Here is a 19,722-nt window from a genome sequence, read left to right as displayed (position 1 = left end):
GTCTCAGTTAAACTTAAGTTTGTCTTAAGATTAACTTAAGACCAAAATTTAAGATTGACTGAGACAAAATCCTAACTTTAGTACTCCCAAATGCCTTCTGTGAATACCAGAATTCGTAAAGTTAAGATTTTGTCTCAGATTACTTTTGTGAATCGGGCCCTGGCTAATGATTTCACCTAACTCCTATTAACATAATCTGCCAGAATTAATCTAAAGCGAACGCATGGAGAGGTTTCCTGACAACTCAAGACCATGGACATTAATTCGGGAAAATGCCAGTGGTAGCAGATGTGGCAGCACACATTCTTTGACATCATAGGAAATTTTGTCACGACATTTGAACCTAATTTTGAAACCCCATATATATTAACACAATAGTTTATCATGCAAACAAAGGTCTATATTAGATACAGCCTGCATTTTAATTAGGATGCTGGCATCATATGCCAGGGAAACATTTAGCTTTTCCTTTCATTCTAAGAGCACGATATAGTGTCACAAAGTATAAACACAAAATAGAAACCATAATTATTTCTACCAGGTATGTTCATGATGTAACTGCTCTATGTTATTGCCCCACAGTATTCCTTTTTGATATTAGAACGTTGTTTTGTTTTATGATCATGTGAAAGGCGCTGTCATCCTACCAAGGTGAATGTTTTGTTCAGATAATCGTTCATGTATTCAGATTAATGAAAAACAATACATTGTTTACCAATGTGTTTTTATTTTATATTGTTTCTAAAGAGTGCGCAATAATCTTCTGTATGCATTCATTATATAGCACTGGATCCCAGGGCATTGTTTACCTTCTGCTCCTAAGACTACTTTTTCCACCTCAAACGCTTCTGCACTTAGATCCACTACCTCCTGTAATGAAATGCAAAAGCACCTGCTATTGAGTTTCAGAAGATCCATTCAGTGAGATCATCACAAGCTCCTGCATTGAGGGGCCTCAATCATTACAATTCACAGGATCACTGTTAATATTGAGAAAGTCAAAATGAATAACAATATATTCATGTATAAAAATGAAATTGCATCTTTATTAATGAATTTGCCCATTATGAACTCCACATCAACGCCGCCTCAGAAATACGTAGTCAGGCAGGCACGGAGACCCAGGCCTTAAGTCACTTGTTGACAGGCCACAGGTGTGGTGGCAAGTAGCCACAGACAAGTGCATGAACAGGAAATCCCAGGCCAATCCCACAGATAACCACAGCAACAACACAATGCTTCAGGAAGATTGGCCCCAATAAAGCACACATGACCAGAAGGGTACGCGCACTTCGCAAAACACCATAAAGTCAGATGTCACATAAAGTTAGGAACATATAGCCAAACAGGAGACAGCATACACAGTTAAACAAAATTGTTTAAGCAATCGCAATGGAGCTCACACCGCTAGCCCCTCCTCCGGATCGCCCCTCGGGAATCTGGTACATGGAGTTCTTGAGTGGTTCACCCCAGTGGGTGCAAGTAAGTACTTGTAGAACTGATGAATACTTTTTGGCAGCCTACACAGCACCCCTACATATATGCCTATTCCCTGCTGACGAGAGGTAACAACCTCGAAACACGTGTCCAGGGATGGCCAACGCGACAGTGATTTTTTGCTCAAGACCCTGGCAGAGGCGCACCCGCTGATGCTTACTTCATGGACCACAATGCTTTGGGGCAACACGCTGGTAGGACAAGCAGTGTGCGACCAATTGGACTTTCTTTTATATTCAAGCTCCCTTGAGCTGGTGGGGCTGACGAACCCGGGTTACGCACCTGCGTGCCACGAGCGGTACTGAACCTGAGAATATTTTTTGGCAGCCTACGCAGCACCCCTACATATATGCCTATTCCTTGCTGACGAGAGGTAACAACCTCGAAACACGTGTCCAGGGATGGCTAACGTGACAGTGATTTTTTGCTCAAGACCCTGGCAGAGGCACACCCGCTGATGCTTACTTCATGGACCACAATGCTTTGGGGCAACACGCTGATAGGACAAGCAGTGTGCGACCAATTGGACTTTCTAAACAAAATTGTTTCCTTTGTGAGATTATGTTTGCCTATAAAGTATCAACTAACTCCACTACACTCACACTTCTAATTAGATAACTATTGGAGGGAGATCTTATACATACTCTAAATGTTCCACCCCCCCTTTTTTCAGAAAGTATAACCACATAGGCACTATTTGTATTAATGATTAACCCTGACAATGTTCTTCAAATTTCAATTCTGCTTTATTAAAAACATATATAAATTTTCTCTTATGTATATTATAACAGTAAATTGATATACACAGTGATCAGGTGCTCCCCATGCTACAAATCTGTTCATGTTACCTACTGGCCGCATTGTGTCCATGCAAGGTCGAGGCCCACCCTGATTCCCCTTCAGATAAATTAATGTATGACCACAAAGAGAGCGGTTCAATTTCTTTACGAACAAAGGATCGCCGGAATGGTTTATGACATTCAATAAATTGTATATAAACCCACTTCAGATCGACTGTAAGTTGAGACCGTCCTCAGACCCTATGCCTGTACCTGTTCCCCTGACCGCACTGTTTTATTAAAAAAACTGTTCCTGGTTTGCCAAAATCCTCTTGTCTCTTGTATTTTTTCAAGTTATTTTATGTTTAAGCAACATTTTAGCAAGTCAGCCAGGAGCTGACTCGTACTTTGAACCCGACTGCAGCCAAAGGAAGGAGACCCCACCCAGACAAATTCACATTTGCGTATCAAGGAAGGTGAGCAGACACCTCAATTGATTGGAAATTCTGCTTAGTCAGCAAGCGTAGGCCCGTCCTGAAGCAGCTGTCACCATGGGTAAGAGACTACATCAGAACCTTAATAAAGCATTCGGCGTATGGCAAACTAGGAGAAGCATAAAAATATAACCTGAGCACCCTGCCACTGACAGAAATGTGGCATATTACCTATGTTATGTGTCCTAGTTGAGTAGTCGTAAGGCAGCATCGGAGGAGATCCCTTAAAGTCACCTATTTTTGATAGTCAGAACAGTAGGAAAGGTGAATATTTATTGTATAGACCTTTATGGATCCCAGGATACTATTTTTGTGATAAAGCTATCCTGATTGGCCGGAGCTGGCCGGAGGTGGTCCCTCAAACTTATTTTTTAGTCTAAATGGATTTCTCAGTGCCACCGATTCTTCCTCGATCAGTGCTCGCTGCCAACCCCCACCTTCCTTATGTGGGGAGACCGCTGCTCTGTTCTCTTACTGTTTTTTTTTTGGGTGCAAGCTCTTTCTCTCTCTCCTTAGTTTGCACCTTTCTTCCTCACCTGGTATAGGTTGCCTCCTTCGCTTTGAGCTATGTGCTGTTCCATTTAGTCAAGCTTTGCCCTCAAATTAATTCTCTGTTGTTTGCTCAGCTACCTGAGCAAATACTGTAGCCTCACTCTTGTCATCGGGTCCAGGGTGACTGGGGCTCCCTTGCTCACCCCCACTAGCTGTATGACTGTATAGAGCCACCACAAATCTCCCTGTCACTCATGTATGTTTGCCTGAACCAGTGGGAGTGTGTGTTCTCCATTCTGCTGGGGTGCTATGTGTCGGACGGATGTGTAGGTTGAAAAACGCAGCCCACACCCATGGTGCCCTCATGCACACACCATGCACTCTGCTCCACCTGTATTGCGTAGCCATCTCCTGCATTGACATATCTAGTGCCATTAGAGGCCTGCAGCAGCCAGGTAACTGCTGAGGTCTGAGTAGAGACTGCCTGGCCCGTGAGGAGTGGCGTCTTCAGGGCCACCTAGCAGTAAGTCCATGCACCACATCCAGCCTGAGGACAAAAGGAGATGGCTGATAGTTGCCATTGAAGAAGCAGGCGGCTAGGCACACCTTCACTCCCAAAGTGCATCAGCACCTACATATAGACTTAATGAATGGAGTGGACAAACCCAAACATACACAATACGAGCTGCTAGCCCACCAGTGATTATCTATTTATGATACTGCTACTACCCCACTGGTAGCAGGGCAGTAGTGAGACTTTGAGACAGAGGCTGCAAGGTACAGCCAAAATAGGTGCTTAGAGCACCTCATGCGCTCTGTTGGCTGCCAGATATTACTGCAAGGAGGGGAGAGACTGTGAGCCCCAAAGTGAGAGAGCTCCAAAAAGCTCAAAGCTCCCAAGCCAAGGAAACTGCCAAGAGTCCTGTGATGTCAAGAGCAGCCAATAAACAAAGCCCTAGGCATCAAGCTTACGTGGATGTCTTACGTAACTGCAAGGAAAGAGATAGCGCCACACACCCACGGTGGGGAACGACCACCCCTGCAAGAGGAGAATATGCATGCATAGCTCCAGAAGAGGATGTCCATGAAGGAGGACTGAAAAGCCAGAGGTGTGCAGAGGGCCGCACCGGGAAATCTGACAGCAGGGCGGGAGCACTGGAGAGAGCGAGCCCTCACAGAACAAGGAATGTTGCACCATAGAGGCTGCTCCAGTCGACCACCCCAGCACAGAATGTCCACCGTTGGCCCACCAAGCATGTCACATGGAGTGACTGATCTGGCCAAGTACTCCCGTCCTTGGGCAGGAGCGGGAGCCACCAAAGCATAGCCTTGAGGTGCAAGCAGTGTGTCCTCGAGTGAAGACAAAGAGGCAAAGGAAGAAAGGTGGCCCTCCAGCCAGGGAGTGGAGCACCAAGAAGAGCCCTGAGGGAAGGGACAGGACCTGTGAGAAGTCCATGAGGAGAAGAGTCATGTCCTACAGACAGGAAAAGGTTCAGGTCCTACAGGGAGGACAGGACGCAACCAGGGAGTCCCTGTGAAAAGAAGATCACAGCGAGAGACCTGGTCAGGAGACAGAAGAGAAGAGTCAGTCCTTGAGGTAGGATGTGACCAGAGAGGTCCATGTGAGGTGCCTGTCACATGGAGACGCCTGGTCAAAAGGAAGAAGAGCGTGACTAGGTGGTATAAGGCCCCGTCTTGAAGCGGATGAGGAAAGTGGAGAAGAAGAGAGTGGCCTGACACCACGTTGTGACAGAGGAAAAGAGTGGCACGATGCCACAATGCACAGAAGACGAGAGAGAGGTGTGTGACACCCCAACACATGGAAGAACCTGGCAACCAAAAGTGGGCAGGTGGAAGGATCAAGAGCGACAAGCATCATAACACTGAGCAAGATGTAGCCACCTGCAGCATGGGTTGTCCAGTGGTAAAAACTCATCATCATTGCCACTTGCATCATATGCCACCTAAGGAGCAGCACACCATCTGAGTGGAGCCGTACGCCTGCAAAATAACCTGGAGAGTGACAAGGCATCCCTGGCATCCTAGGAGGCTGGTCTCCCAGAGACCTGCTGTTACATCCAGTGAACCTGAAGTCTACCGAAGCATACCATCCACCTTTGGGTTTGCAGGAGAGACTTGGTCGTAGCCCTGTTTGGACCTCCTCAGTGACCTCGCCGGGGGGGGGGGGTTAGAAAAGAGGCTCAGAGCAATCCACACAGGCCCCTGGCAATCCAGGAGCATGGGCGTCAGGGAATTCCAGTGAGAGGGGAATCCTGACACGAGAGACGTGTCTGCAGCCGTTCCACAGCAGGTACCAGAAAGCACTGAGGTCGCAGTCGGAGTCTGGTTAAGACTTGCAAATGCATGTGCCCCGAAGTCCTGATGGCAAGAGCACACAGACCCTGCAGCAGAACGAGTGACTTGTATGCGGTCCTGTAGGCGGTTCCCCAGTGGCCACTTCGAGCGGCCTGGGAGACTTACCGCGCAGTCCAGTGGAAGCCCGGTGAGAAAGGTTCTCAAGGAAAGTCCTATAAGAGAGGGGTCCTGGCATGAGAGGGACGTCTGAAGCTTATCCACCATCGGGTACCGGAAATCACCACGGCCGTCAAGGAAGACTTTCCACCACAGTGTCGTCTTCTATCTTAACAGTTTGGCCATCCATGGAGCAAGGGTGTTTCCAAATATTTCTCTACAGCAGACTCCACCACTGCTCTGGATGCGCCATCACCGTGACATTTGTAAATGGATTCCAACACCGTGAGGCCAGGTGGAACAGGACCAACAGTGCCCAGGTGGACTGTAACATCATGGACAGGCGATCGAGAGTTCTGCACTTCATCCACACTGCCATTCATGCCCAGAGTAGTCTGGTTGAACTAAGGAGGTGTGCCGTGATGCCGGGTGCTCCCAGCTGCATCTGTCCACTCACCCTGTCTGGCAATCAACCTGAATAGACTTAGTGGTGTTTTGGTTATGTTGTTTTGCTCTCTCCCACAGGTTGGACTCGTTATCTATTTTCAATAAAGTTTGGGAGGGAGGTTATGACCAGCTGGTCATGGTCTAGTGTTTCTACACTATGTGTTTCCACCAACCACTCCTTGATGTTTGGCTTCCACACTCACCCGACACCCATCCATCACAAGTGTCACTGGTCAGGTGACCCATCTAATAAAAGGGACCGGGTGCACATCCCTGGGACAGTTCCAGATCCAGTAATAAAGTGTTTGTGTCGCGATTGCAGCTGCATGAGGGCTTAGGGCCCTAACCATTACTGGGTCCATACTGTGTCATTACTGGAAATCGGGACCCCAGCCTAAGCATTTTCAGTGATTTGAACTGCAAAAATATACAAAAGATACAGAAACAAGCATTCATCAAACAAATACACAAATGATTAAATATTGTATTTAAGTCACCAACAAATATAAGACAATCTAAATTTTTATGGAAATTTTGAGCTTTACTAAATTCAATTGAGGCAACCCATCATCCATGCTATATTCTGTTTGATGCACTTGCACTGCTTCCTCAAATCAATCTGAGGATACTAACTTTGGGGCATATTATCAAGGGGGTTTATCTCCGCTTTTTTGGCTTTAAAAGCCAAGAAAGCGGAGATAAAATTATCTCCCTATTACCTAGCTGTCGCTAACACCAGTTAGCGACAGCTAGTAGGAGATAGCGACCATCTTGGGCCCCACTTTGCATGTCAGAGAAATTCATCACTAATGACATGCAAAGTGGGCGTGCCAAGATGTTAGCGACTGGAAACAGTCGCTAACATCGCTATCTCCTATTACCAACTTTTGGAGATATTCGTGCTAAGCGCGAATATCTCCAAAAGCTAACACCTGCCCTGAGCAGTTCTTAGCCATGTTATCCAATGGGAGGTGGATAACATGGCTAAGAGCATTAGCTCGGTAATGCATGAATATCGCGGACTTTTCAGCGATATTCATGCATTGCGGACGATTTTTATCGCATTTGCGATAAACCTTGGTAATACCAAGGTTTATCTGCGATAAAAATCGCCGCAGGGCGGCGATACATTTTTGTCTCTAACCAAGCAATAGCGATAATTATAACTATTGCTTGGTAATATGCCCCTTAGGTTTTAGCCTCCAATTTCAAATTCCTTCACATTTACAGAACGTTTTAACATTTGTAATTGTTTATTTTGATTCTTCATGTTTACATTATTAATCTCTTTAATTTTCTAAGCAATTGCAGACCCTTTGATTAGGCTTTATGGAGCCCCAGGGATCCCTGGACTACAGGTTAAGAACCACTGCGTATTGCATCAGCAAGATGCAAGCTCCTTCTCCCGTGCTCCGCCCCCATGGATCATGAGGACAGCGGGTACTCAAGAGGAGAAAAGCTTACTAGTATAATTTGGATAACACATGTACTCTCACGGATTGCTAAAGAAAAAAAACAAGCATTGGCTAAGCCAATAGATCTAGCCTTTGGGACTTAATGGCTTTTAGCAATGTTGTACATCTTCCCTGATGCTGTGCTATGCTGTTCAGCATGTCTAAAAAAAACTATGACACATCTGACTGCGTCATTTCTTAGGTGTGCACACCATGGATATGTACACCTAAAAAAGTGAGAAAGCCATACAGGAAGAGAAGAAACACATGAAGCCGAGCACAACGCTTAACCAAAAAGAAAGAAGTAGTGCCTAAAAAGTAAACAGTGGAAGGGCACAAGTACTGAGGCAATGTTCTAGGACAGGGACACACGAAGGGGGCCAGATTCACAAAGGTAAACTTAGACTTTTGGTCTAAACTTATCAAACGTCTAAGTTTACAACTTTTGGAATTCACAAAGGGCATTTTACGAGTACTATCTTTATGTCTGCACTCAGGCTGGAACTCCACCCCGAATTTGGACATAAAGATAGTACTCGTAAGTGCCCTTGGTAAATTCCCAAAGTCATACACCTAGACGTTTGGTCTTAGTTTAGACCAACCGTCTAAGTTTACCTTTTTGAATCGGGCCCAAGAAAAGGAATTAAAGCCCATAAAAAGCAAGAAAATTAAAGTGGCACAAAAGCCAACCAATGGGAAGCAATAGGTGGACTCTAAGTCCACTGTATGCTGACAACAAGTCTTTTCTCAAACAACCACCTAGTGCTGTGTGGTAGGCGAGACCTAAAAAAAAGTTCCCTCTAAACGACCAGTGAAAGGATAGAAGCTAGCCAATCAAAGAGATGGTAAAGGTGCTTTGGGACAAATGCACGATGGACGAGGAAAACCATCAAAAAAGAAGCAAATATGAGCATAAATATAAAGCCAACCAGTGGATAGGTTCCTGGCTCTATTATTCTTGGTAAGACCACAATAGTTTTTTGAAACCAGACAGCTTGCACTGTATGTTAGATTCAACTTAAAAATGTAGCAAGTGAATTTGCACTTTTTCAGGTGTACATCTGGAAACCTGCAACTGCCACTCCTTTCTAGGCATATGTCTTCAAAATTGTATATTGTATTGCATTGTAGAGTTTTTATTGTACCCATGAAAAGGCCATAAAGCACTCTGGAATTTCCAAAAGTCATACATCTACACCTCATATTCAGAATGAGTGCAAATTTAGGATTTCTTTCTAGAATGAGGCCCCATACGTTTTCAGAAAAGTATGTGGTTGTTGGAGGCCTCGATCCGGTTTTGTCCACCGCCTAGAGACGCGTTTGGTAGAAAGCGCTACACAATTGTACCTTATCAATTAGTCAGTCACATGTGACTCCATTGTAGGGTTCCCATGAGAGAAGTGACTCCTCTTCCTGCTGTCCCTGCAGGCCATGGCAGCCCTGCTGCCGACATGGACATGGTCCAGGACTTGACCCAAGAGATGCTGAACTCTGGACGGAGCTCTGACGAGGAAGAAGAGTGCTCGCACGTGTTACACAACCTCCCCGTGCCTCCAGCCCCTACCAGGAAAAGAAACAAGGCACCTGCCCAGAAAGGTAAACTGGCTCTTATAGAAGCCGATGATGTATAACCTAGGTCCAGAAAGGCCCGATCCATGCCAGATATTCAGTATAGCGACATAACAAGTCAATGGGTTCCACTCAGATTCATAGTATGCACATTTATCCTATATGGGTTTCCTGAAAACGTGGCCTGGATCAGGGATTATTGTACTGGTATTGTATGTTGGTGGTGGGTGCTCGGTTATTCCTGGCATTTTAACAGATGTGTTGTTCTGGGCTCGTATTTTAGCCAAGGGTGCTTTGTTATTGCTTACATTTTAGCAGTACATATATGGTTCTGGGATGGCATTTTAGCTATGAGTTCTCTTTTACTGCTGGCATTTTAGCCGTGGGTACATTGGTGTGGGATGGTCCTTTAGCCACTGGTCCTTTATGATTGCTGCCGTCTTAGCAGTGGGTATATTGTATTGGGATGGTATATTTTCAGTCTATGAGTGATCTTCCTCACTGTTTATTTTCAGTATAGGGACTCACTAACTGTTTTGGGGGGCAATATAACCATGCAGCCACCTGGTGTTGGTGGCTCTCTTCCATTTCTATAAACTCGCACATTTTGATAGCCTTGCGTGCTTAATTCTCAATAGCTCACATCATCTCCCAACGGCCCATAGCGCCTTCAGGGGTGATATGCTCACGCTTCACAAATACCAATATGTATAGATGGATATATTTTGGGCTTGCATGCTTTATACAGATTTTGCCCCTTTCACCGAGGGATTTTTGACCTTACAACTTTGCCCGCTTCAAGATCGCCACACCGATTCTATAAAGATGTTGAATTGAGATTATTAAGCGCCCTTTTCTGGAAAAGTGAACTAAAACATTTTTTCTGACCAATAAATAATTTCTTGACAATATAACATTCTTTACAGACATGTTCCTTATTCCTTCCAGACTCCACATTAGTGCCCCGACCTATTCGCAATCAAATAACAGTGATTTTTCATTCCATACTGATAGGTGTATGTTGTATATATATATATATCTATATATATATATATATATGAAACAACAACCTCCTCTCCAGTGAAAGAAGCAGAAACCACAGCCGGGGTAAGAAGACAGCTCTGTTTATTAGTAACTAAGGCGAATGCATTTCGGCCGGTGTGGCCTTCGTCAGCGCCAGTGAAAGTTCAAAAGGAATCCCACGATGTGCAGTTTAAATGAGTCCACCCGCACTCTGGTAGGTGCAATGTAAGCTCCGCCCCTAAGCTCAAATTAGCTCAGTTCAGCTGGTCCAGACGATCTCGGGACTCAGTTTCCCAGGCTGCAGCAGTGGCTCCCGGGTGAGTAAAGCTTAGGGACGTTCCGGGTAGAGTCCGGGAAAATAGCAGGGGGTAGGGCACTTGCACAGCGTTGACAGGACCCCCCAAGTTGCAGAGCTGCCTCGGGTCCCCGCAACCTCATCTGCCGTCAGTCCGATCAGGAAATGGGCGAAGGCGGGAGGACAGTGAATCCCGTCTGAGTTTAAGGTAAAATACCTAACTGCACCGCTCCGTGTCTTTGCGAACTGCTGGCGAGCCTGGAGAATTTCCAAAGCAAGGAAGAAACAACAATGCAGCAGCATGGGCCAGAGTCTCCAAGCCACTCGCGATGAAGGGGCTTCTGAACGCGCTTCTGGAACACGCGTAGAATTAATGAAACAACAACCTCCTCTCCAGTGAAAGAAGCAGAAGCCACAGCCGGGGTAAGAAGACAGCTCTGTTTATTAGTAACTAAGGCGAATGCATTTCGGCCGGTGTGGCCTTCGTCAGCGCCAGTGAAAGTTCAAAAGGAATCCCACGATGTGCAGTTTAAATGAGTCCACCCGCACTCTGGTAGGTGCAATGTAAGCTCCGCCCCTAAGCTCAAATTAGCTCAGTTCAGCTGGTCCAGACGATCTCGGGACTCAGTTTCCCAGGCTGCAGCAGTGGCTCCCGGGTGAGTAAAGCTTAGGGACGTTCCGGGTAGAGTCCGGGAAAATAGCAGGAGGTAGGGCACTTGCACAGCGTTGACAGGACCCCCCAAGTTGCAGAGCTGCCTCGGGTCCCCGCAACCTCATCTGCCGTCAGTCCGATCAGGAAATGGGCGAAGGCGGGAGGACAGTGAATCCCGTCTGAGTTTAAGGTAAAATACCTAACTGCACCACTCTGTGTCTTTGCGAACTGCTGGCGAGCCTGGAGAATTTCCAAAGCAAGGAAGAAACAACAATGCAGCAGCATGGGCCAGAGTCTCCAGGCCACTCGCGATGAAGGGGCTTCTGAACGCGCTTCTGGAACATGCGTAGAATTAATGAAACAACAACCTCCTCTCCAGTGAAAGAAGCAGAAGCCACAGCCGGGGTAAGAAGACAGCTCTGTTTATTAGTAACTAAGGCGAATGCATTTCGGCCGGTGTGGCCTTCGTCAGCGCCAGTGAAAGTTCAAAAGGAATCCCACGATGTGCAGTTTAAATGAGTCCACCCGCACTCTGGTAGGTGCAATGTAAGCTCCACCTCTAAGCTCAAATTAGCTCAGTTCAGCTGGTCCAGACGATCTCGGGACTCAGTTTCCCAGGCTGCAGCAGTGGCTCCCGGGTGAGTAAAGCTTAGGGACGTTCCGGGTAGAGTCCGGGAAAATAGCAGGGGGTAGGGCACTTGCACAGCGTTGACAGGACCCCCCAAGTTGCAGAGCTGCCTCGGGTCCCCGCAACCTCATCTGCCGTCAGTCCGATCAGGAAATGGGCGAAGGCGGGAGGACAGTGAATCCCGTCTGAGTTTAAGGTAAAATACCTAACTGCACCGCTCCGTGTCTTTGCGAACTGCTGGCGAGCCTGGAGAATTTCCAAAGCAAGGAAGAAACAACAATGCAGCAGCATGGGCCAGAGTCTCCAGGCCACTCGCGATGAAGGGGCTTCTGAACGCGCTTCTGGAACACGCGTAGAATTAATAAAACAACAACCTCCTCTCCAGTGAAAGAAGCAGAAGCCACAGCCGGGGTAAGAAGACAGCTCTGTTTATTAGTAACTAAGGCGAATGCATTTCGGCCGGTGTGGCCTTCGTCAGCGCCAGTGAAAGTTCAAAAGCAATCCCACGATGTGCAGTTTAAATGAGTCCACCCGCACTATGTACAGCACCAACGCACAACTTTTCACAAATATCACTAGGCACCTTCACTGCGTCGGTATGTTGGAGCACCTGTATTGTGATACGATATGCTGAAAATTGTCTTTTTTACACATCAGTGGATTTTATACAGTGAATAAAACTAACTTTAAAATCACAATCTAGTGTTTTAAAATCACAATACTTTGCCTAGGAGGTTTAGGTTTAAAATCTCTCCCTGAGGGAAACATTGTTTTTCTTCTACACGCATCCGGCCAGGTTTCCAGGGTTATAGGGTTGCCCGATAATAGTTATAGTTAGTTCTGTTGGTGGTCACAGGTTTTTAGGTGACAGTTGCATGTGCCTCAGAGATATCTTAGACTCACGGAGTAGAAACGAGTGAGGTAAAGTAGTAAGTCCACCTTGGAGGATCTAGCCACAGTTGGCCATATTATGGAGTACAACATTATGAAGTATTCACCCAGTCCAAGGAAGAGGGACGCGTGTCCTGCCATCAGATTCCATGTCCTGTAGGCATCTTCAGCCATGTTACTGCCCCGTCTCTGACTCTACCCCCTCTCACCCATGCCTCCTCTTTATCCCTTTCCCTCCAGCGCCTTCTGTTTTCAACATCGCCAGCTACAGGAAAGAGTGCATCCGCGAAGGCAAGCAGGCACAAGCGGTATCCTTGGATGACCTGGAAGAAGACTCTGACATTTTGAGCCGTGTCATAGACGCAAGACCGCTGTCTTCCACCAGCAAGGTGAGGGAGCAGGCGGCACAGCCTGGGGTGTCGGGAGACATGTGGCGACTTATCATTCCCTTAAAGTTTTATTACAGTTTCTCAGATAATGTATACCTAATGAGTGATTACAACATCCCAGGACATGTATACTTAATGAGTGAATACATTGAATACAGGTTATTTGTCCTAAGTAGTGGCCATCATTCCAGGTGATAGCTACGTAATGACTGGATACAGTGGGGCAGATTTATGATGGGAATGCGCCACGTTTGCGTCACGCAACTGCGGCGTAAACGTGGCGCCTCCCTACGACCCATTTACAACGTGATGCATCCAGGCAGATGCGTCACGTTGTAAAGCCCTGCGCCACTTGTGGGCGTTCTGGCGCAGGGTGGGCGTTCCGGGGCAGGTGCGCCTCGCAAAAGTGGCTGAGTGAAATCTATAAGATTTCACTAAGTCACTTTCAGGCCAATGCTGCATCAAAACCCTGCTCCTGCTTGAAGCAGGCGTAGTTCTTGACGCAGCATTGTATAGATGGGGCACCCCCGAGCCTTGCTGGAGCTGTGTCGCGCTTGTGACGCAACTCCAGCAATGCGCCACCTTTACGGCACAGATGCGTCACGCATCTGTGCCGTTTTTGCCCCATGGTGCGCCGCATTGTAAATGCGGCGCACCATGGGTGGCGGAGCAGCGGCGCAAAATAACTGGTGCATCACTGGGGATGCGCCAGTTATCATAAATCTGCCCCAGTATCCCTGAAGAATGGCTGCAGTGTCCTAGAAGATGTGCATTTGATAAGTCGATACAGCATCCTTGGTGATGTATTTCTAATGAATAGATGCACTATCCCAAGTGATATATATGTAATGAGTGAATGCAATGTATCAGATGATGCATAGATAATCTGTGTATACAGTGTCCGAGGTGGTGTTTATCTAAACAGTGCATACATTATCCCAGGTGATGTTTACCTAAATAGTGCATAGATTATCCCAGGTAACGTATACCTAATGAATGGAGGCAGCATCCAGGTGATGTGTACTTAATGAGTGACCTGATGTATACCTAAACATTGGATAAAATGTCCCGGGTGATGCATACTGAATCAGTAGATACAGTTGCCCAGGTGATAATTACGTAAATAGTTGACACAGTACCCCAGGTGATGTCTACGTTAAAATATGATACAGTACCGAAGGGGATGTCAACCTTTTAAGTGGATACAGTAATTATGGTAATATCTACCTAAATATTATATTTTGTAGGGTGCCCTAAGCAATGTCTTAAGAAAGCAAAGTTAAAATTGGAAAGGCACGGTATGGGGTGTATAATCCATGATGAAGCAAAACCAAAGAGGATGATGGACGGAGTGTTTAACATTGCAAGCACTCACCCCCAGTCAACTGATCTGGGTTTAATCCATCATCATTCTTTAGCTCACTCCACCACCCCAGTTCAGACATATGCAAATCAGTCTGACCTTGTGCCTCATGGGAACAGTCCAGCCCAAACTGCCAAGCCATGTCTTCCCTGGACCGGAAACAAGCATCCTGGGACTGGTTTGTGGCTAATCAGCCGTCATCAGCCACGCTAACTTGAATCGAGTGGCAAAGTGAGCAAGTGACCCACATCTGGGCATACCCTGCCAACTTAGGGCGAACAAAACAAAAACCATAAGGTATGATGGACGGAGTGTTGAACATTGCAAGCACTCATCCCCAGTCAACAGATCTGGGTTTAATCCATCATCATTCTTTAGCTCACTCCGCCACCCCAGTTCAGACATGGCCATATGCAAATCAGTCTGAACCTGTGCCTCATTGGAACAGTCCATCCCGAACTGCCAAGCCATGTCTTCCCTGGACCGGAAACAAGCATCCTGGGACCGGTTTCTGGCTAATCAGCCGTCGTCAGCCAGCCTAGTTTGAATCCTTTGGTTCTGGTTTTGCCTTAATCCATGATGAAGCCAAAGAAAATTTAAAGTAGCTAAAGGAGGTGTCCCAATAAAAATAACCTGCATGATTTGAAACATCCCAAAAATAGTTTTGCAATAATTGTACAACTATTTTGTTTTGCAGATTAGAAGTGGGATAGTGAAGCTGTACATTTGGCAGGATGTAATTTAGGGAAATGGGGCCCTTATTCTGAGGGTCCCATATGGGATATGATTATTATTACAACTTATTCAATCCTAAACTATGCTCTGATGTGTTCGCATTTTTCCGGGTGCAATCATGATCACCTATTATTACAAGTTTTCCCTTTGAAATTAGTATTTCTATGCAAATGTTGCTGCCTTCTGTACTAAAATCCGTATGTGCCTATATTTCCCGGGCACTTTCCTCCCTTCAATTATTCTGACACGTTTAACCTGCTAAAATTAATGGGATTGCAAACTTTATTGCACCCAGTAATTACCAGGTGCAATAAAAATCCCAAAACATACAACTATGATCCAAGTAGAGACAGTACTTCTGGTCAGTAGTCATTAACGGTTGGACACTAAACCAAAATTGTGGTCTTAAACAGTAGCTAGACTACTCATTTAGATATCTGGGCATGGAAAGGACAAACGTGTCCATGTGAATTATCACTAATATTATTGAATGCCGACAATACTCCAGGTGAGGTCCGCACAGTGGTGTAGCAAGAGGGGGTGCGGGAGGTCTGCCTCAGGCGGCTCGAGTTTTGGGGGCAGCGGCCTTCCCCTGCTCCTCAGCGCCATTCGTGGGGAAGCAAGGCGCGGACCGCTACGGGTAGCAAAGTGTCTAGCTATGCCACTGGGTCCGCATAAGACGTAGCACAGTACTTCATAGGAGTTCTCCCTTACTGGTGGGTACAATTCTTCAGGTGAGTCCCACCAGTGATAGGCCTCAGTTCGAAAGCTATGGTCTCTCTAATGAACACGCACAGTACTCTAGAAGAGATGTGACCAATGGGCATGCTCAGAGGCTTAGCCCCCTGTTGTCTTGTGGTTGTACTTTTGACTCATCCCAAAAGCTTGAAATGTTATCAAGCTTATCACATTCCAGTCTGTTTTTATGATGATGAATCCCTTCATCCCACTCTGGACCGCTGATTTTGAAATGTGGTTGCTCCATTTGTTTAATCACAAAAGATATCTGCTGTTCCCTCTCTTGTCCACATCTTGAATTCAGGAAGATTCATCTGTCCCAGCAACCCCAGCGACCCCGCTTAATATTGATGACCTTGAAGAGTTTGCCTTCCGCCCCGCGCCTGAGGGCTTAACACTGCAGTGCCGCATCACCCGTGACAAGAAGGGCGTAGACAAGGGCCTCTTCCCCACCTACTACCTTCACCTAGAGAAGGATGACGGCAAGAGGGTAGGTGCCTACACTCAGTCCACGCTTCCAGTATAGTTGAGATCCCATACAGAGAAGACCACATTCCAGAGTGTTCCCTTTACTTTTCAGCTGTTCCTGATGGCCGGACGGAAGAGAAAAAAGAGCAAGACTTCCAACTATCTCATCTCCGTGGACGCAACTGACCTGAGCCGGGACGCGAGTAGCTTCATTGGGAAAGTCCGGTGAGTATACTGTAAAGAGCCCCAGAGGCTTATTGCATAGAAACGCAAGTGGACACTGGGAAAGCAACTGCATTCTGTTAGGTCTTCCAGGCTTCTGCTTGCTGGGTGTGTCTTCTTCTGTGATAGACCCTAACCTGCAGAAGAATCAGTAACATATCAATGTACTGTATACAACAATACTTGTCTCACCACTGCTGATGCAGCTTTTAAGACGGGAGACAGCCATTACAATGCGGGCTTTACACCGCGCTACCATTACGACGCAGCCATCACAACGCATGTTGTTACAACGACTTGCGCTGGATGGTGCTATATACTAAGGAACAGTATGATTTACTATTCCAACACCTTCCCTACTGTTACGTAGGCTGGAGTTGGAATAGTAAATCATACTATTCCTAAATCCAGCGCCTACTGCGCAAGTCGTTGTAACGACTTGCGTTGTGATGGATGCGTTGTAATAGTAGCGCGGTGTAAAGCCCGCGTTGTCATGACATACATCCATTTAAGACTACATAAGACTCTGTAGTTTTGATTTATTGCATGTAAATAAAATTATCTACATACTCACTTATTGATCTGAGAACCCCCACTGCTCTTTTCTACCCTCAAGGACTGCATCTGTGTGGCCTTGCTCGTGTCAAGCTGCCCCAAACAGAGATGGCATGGTGGGTGAAAATTGATGGATTGGGATGCCGCCCTGAGAGATTGCCAGTGGCTGAGCTTAATTCGAGCATTTCAGCCATCACCTTCTTTTTGATGCCCACACTGCCCTCTGGCTCTTTTCTCACAGTCTGCCTGTCTTGATTACTCCTTGTGCATCCTCTCCCCCATGTGCATGGTGCCCGTCAGCTCATTATACAAAGCAGCACACCTGTTCATGACCTCTCCAGGGAAGGAACCCTTCTTTATTCTGTCCCTGACTCCCCTGCAGGTCGAACATCATAGGAACCAAGTTCACAGTGTTTGATAATGGTGTGAATCCAGAATGCAAGCCCTTTGTGCCGGAGTCTGAAACCCTTCGCCAGGAGCTGGTTGCAATCTGCTATGTGAGTATAGCTAGGACATGTCTTATTTTGTTGCATAGACTCAACAGTGCTAACGCTGTTAAAGGATACTCTTTGTAGGAATGCAAGCCCCTTCCATTGGCTGTTTAAGCTACCGCGCTGACACAGTTTTCTATTAAGGGCCCATCAGCACATGCACATGTCCTATCCATCCTCTGCTGCAAACAACAGTGCTTACACACTGCCATAGATTCCACATATACAGCGGTATGTCAGCTTCCCTTTCTGCAGAGCCAGTCGAAGTTTCAGTGTTCACATGTTATAGAAGCAACATGTATGTGGAGGTGCAATCCAGGGTACCTCTTGCAGGGGCAGTAGACAGGTTCTACGAAACTCTAGAGATATTAGAAGCTGTAGCACAAATGCTCAGCTGCAGGAGACACATATGCAGCGGTGCAAGCAAATGGCACAAAATACCAACACAGGCAACTATGAAGTAGTTGGCAGAAATCTCGATATTTTCCGATGCATTTTTCTCTTGGATGGATGCCTCTTATGGATGGAGTATACCAAATCATGCACCATGACCCAAACCAATGCACGAGCTGCTGAAAGACCAACATTATCATTGGGTAAAAAATAGAGACAGACACCCAAGGCACCAATGTTGCCCTTCTCGTAGAGACCACATGGTGTATTTTGATTCCCAGAAAGAATTATGCCTAATCTGGACGTCAGCCCTGTGGACTTGTATACTTGGAGATGTACTAACATTAGTACCAGTGTGTAGTAATGTCCACAAAACTGCACTATTCACAAATCGGAAAAGAAAACACAGTGTGCCTAATGGCTGTCACTTTTTCGAACTGACTCTCATTCATCATGACTACACAACACAAACAACATGCGGCGGTGACTCATGATTAGCACTGCATCAAAAAAGGCATCCTGCAACTTCAGGAATATCCCTTAAGTGCTGACAACTATCACTTCAGAAGTCCTTGCACTTGTGAGAAGTCTCTGTCCAAGAGGTTTTGGAGACCACAATTCCCTTGCTGTCTTGTTCAAAGAGCTGATCACAGTCATGGTTGAATGCATACAGACCATCGTTCAGGCCAACTCCTCAGTAAGTTGTAGAAGTTACTGGAGGAGCACTGAATACCCACATAGGAGACGTGAGTGCATGTCACTGCTGGATATGAATGTTCATCATGAGCTGGCCATGTCTATGGCAAGTTCCCTAAATCACCAAAACCCCCACAAACCTAGGATCACCGAGCCTGTGCATACGGGGTCTGCTGCATAGTTACGAACAACACCCGCCGGCGAGTGTCGTTTCTGACATGGATCAGCTAGTTGGGGAGAGGTTGCCTAATTTGACAAGCATTCGGCCAGTAAAATGACCACCTCAGAGGATCTCCCAAAACGTTCATCTATCTGCGTCCATATCGTAGATGGGCACCATGCACTTATCATCGTGGACAACGTCTTATTAGATACACCAAACAAAATCATGACAGTCCTCCTTTTCAGTGGTGCAACTTTCAGCAGTATCTGGAGTCCTCCAGAGGAATCCATTCCTAGAGGATCCCACTTTGAAGGCCTCAAGTCCATGGTTGCCATAAAATCCAATGGTGAGGTTGAAAGGTTATTATTAACTTTCAAGAAATAGCAATCCATCCCTTACTCCACTGCCAGGAGTGCAGTTGTTACTGCTTACATGGTGTGCCCACTGACTGGAACATGCCTCTTCATTCGTCATTTCTCCTGTGTGTTCCAATCAACTGGAAAAAAGCTAGAAGAGGAGACACAACCAAATAAACAGTCAGGAGAGAGGGCAAAGCCCTATATAGTCAAGATACCTGGTTCTGTTGAAGTACGGTGGCCTGAATTGAAAATTCTGGATTCCATTTAAAATCAACCCTCTGATGGTCACTGACGTGAAAGTCCCAAACCTCACTAATGTCAGTATTGCATGAAATGTGGTGGCGTTTCAGATCCACTGAGGGAAAAACATCTGTGGGTCTACATTTTTGCAACACAGAACATGTTTGACTCAGATGGGGGAAATGACTGAAGAAGACACGTCATAGAGAACACTGAA

General features: G+C 46.3%; 1 protein-coding gene across 1 annotated transcript in view; it reads left to right on the top strand.

Moving 5' to 3' along the window:
* The window catches only part of LOC144769585 (tubby protein homolog), an 83,189-nt gene that overhangs the window by 43,645 nt on the left and 19,822 nt on the right, over positions 1–19,722 (top strand). Inside the window, exons 6-10 of the mRNA XM_078653745.1 lie at positions 9,064–9,231; positions 12,934–13,082; positions 16,223–16,408; positions 16,499–16,611; positions 17,546–17,660. Coding sequence (XP_078509871.1) covers positions 9,064–9,231; positions 12,934–13,082; positions 16,223–16,408; positions 16,499–16,611; positions 17,546–17,660 — 731 coding nt within the window. The remainder of the gene's footprint in view (positions 1–9,063; positions 9,232–12,933; positions 13,083–16,222; positions 16,409–16,498; positions 16,612–17,545; positions 17,661–19,722) is intronic.

This window comes from Lissotriton helveticus, chromosome 7 (assembly GCF_964261635.1).
Source record: "Lissotriton helveticus chromosome 7, aLisHel1.1, whole genome shotgun sequence".
NCBI classification, from domain to species: Eukaryota; Metazoa; Chordata; class Amphibia; order Caudata; family Salamandridae; genus Lissotriton; species Lissotriton helveticus.
This window is presented reverse-complemented; position numbering and strand designations above follow the sequence as displayed.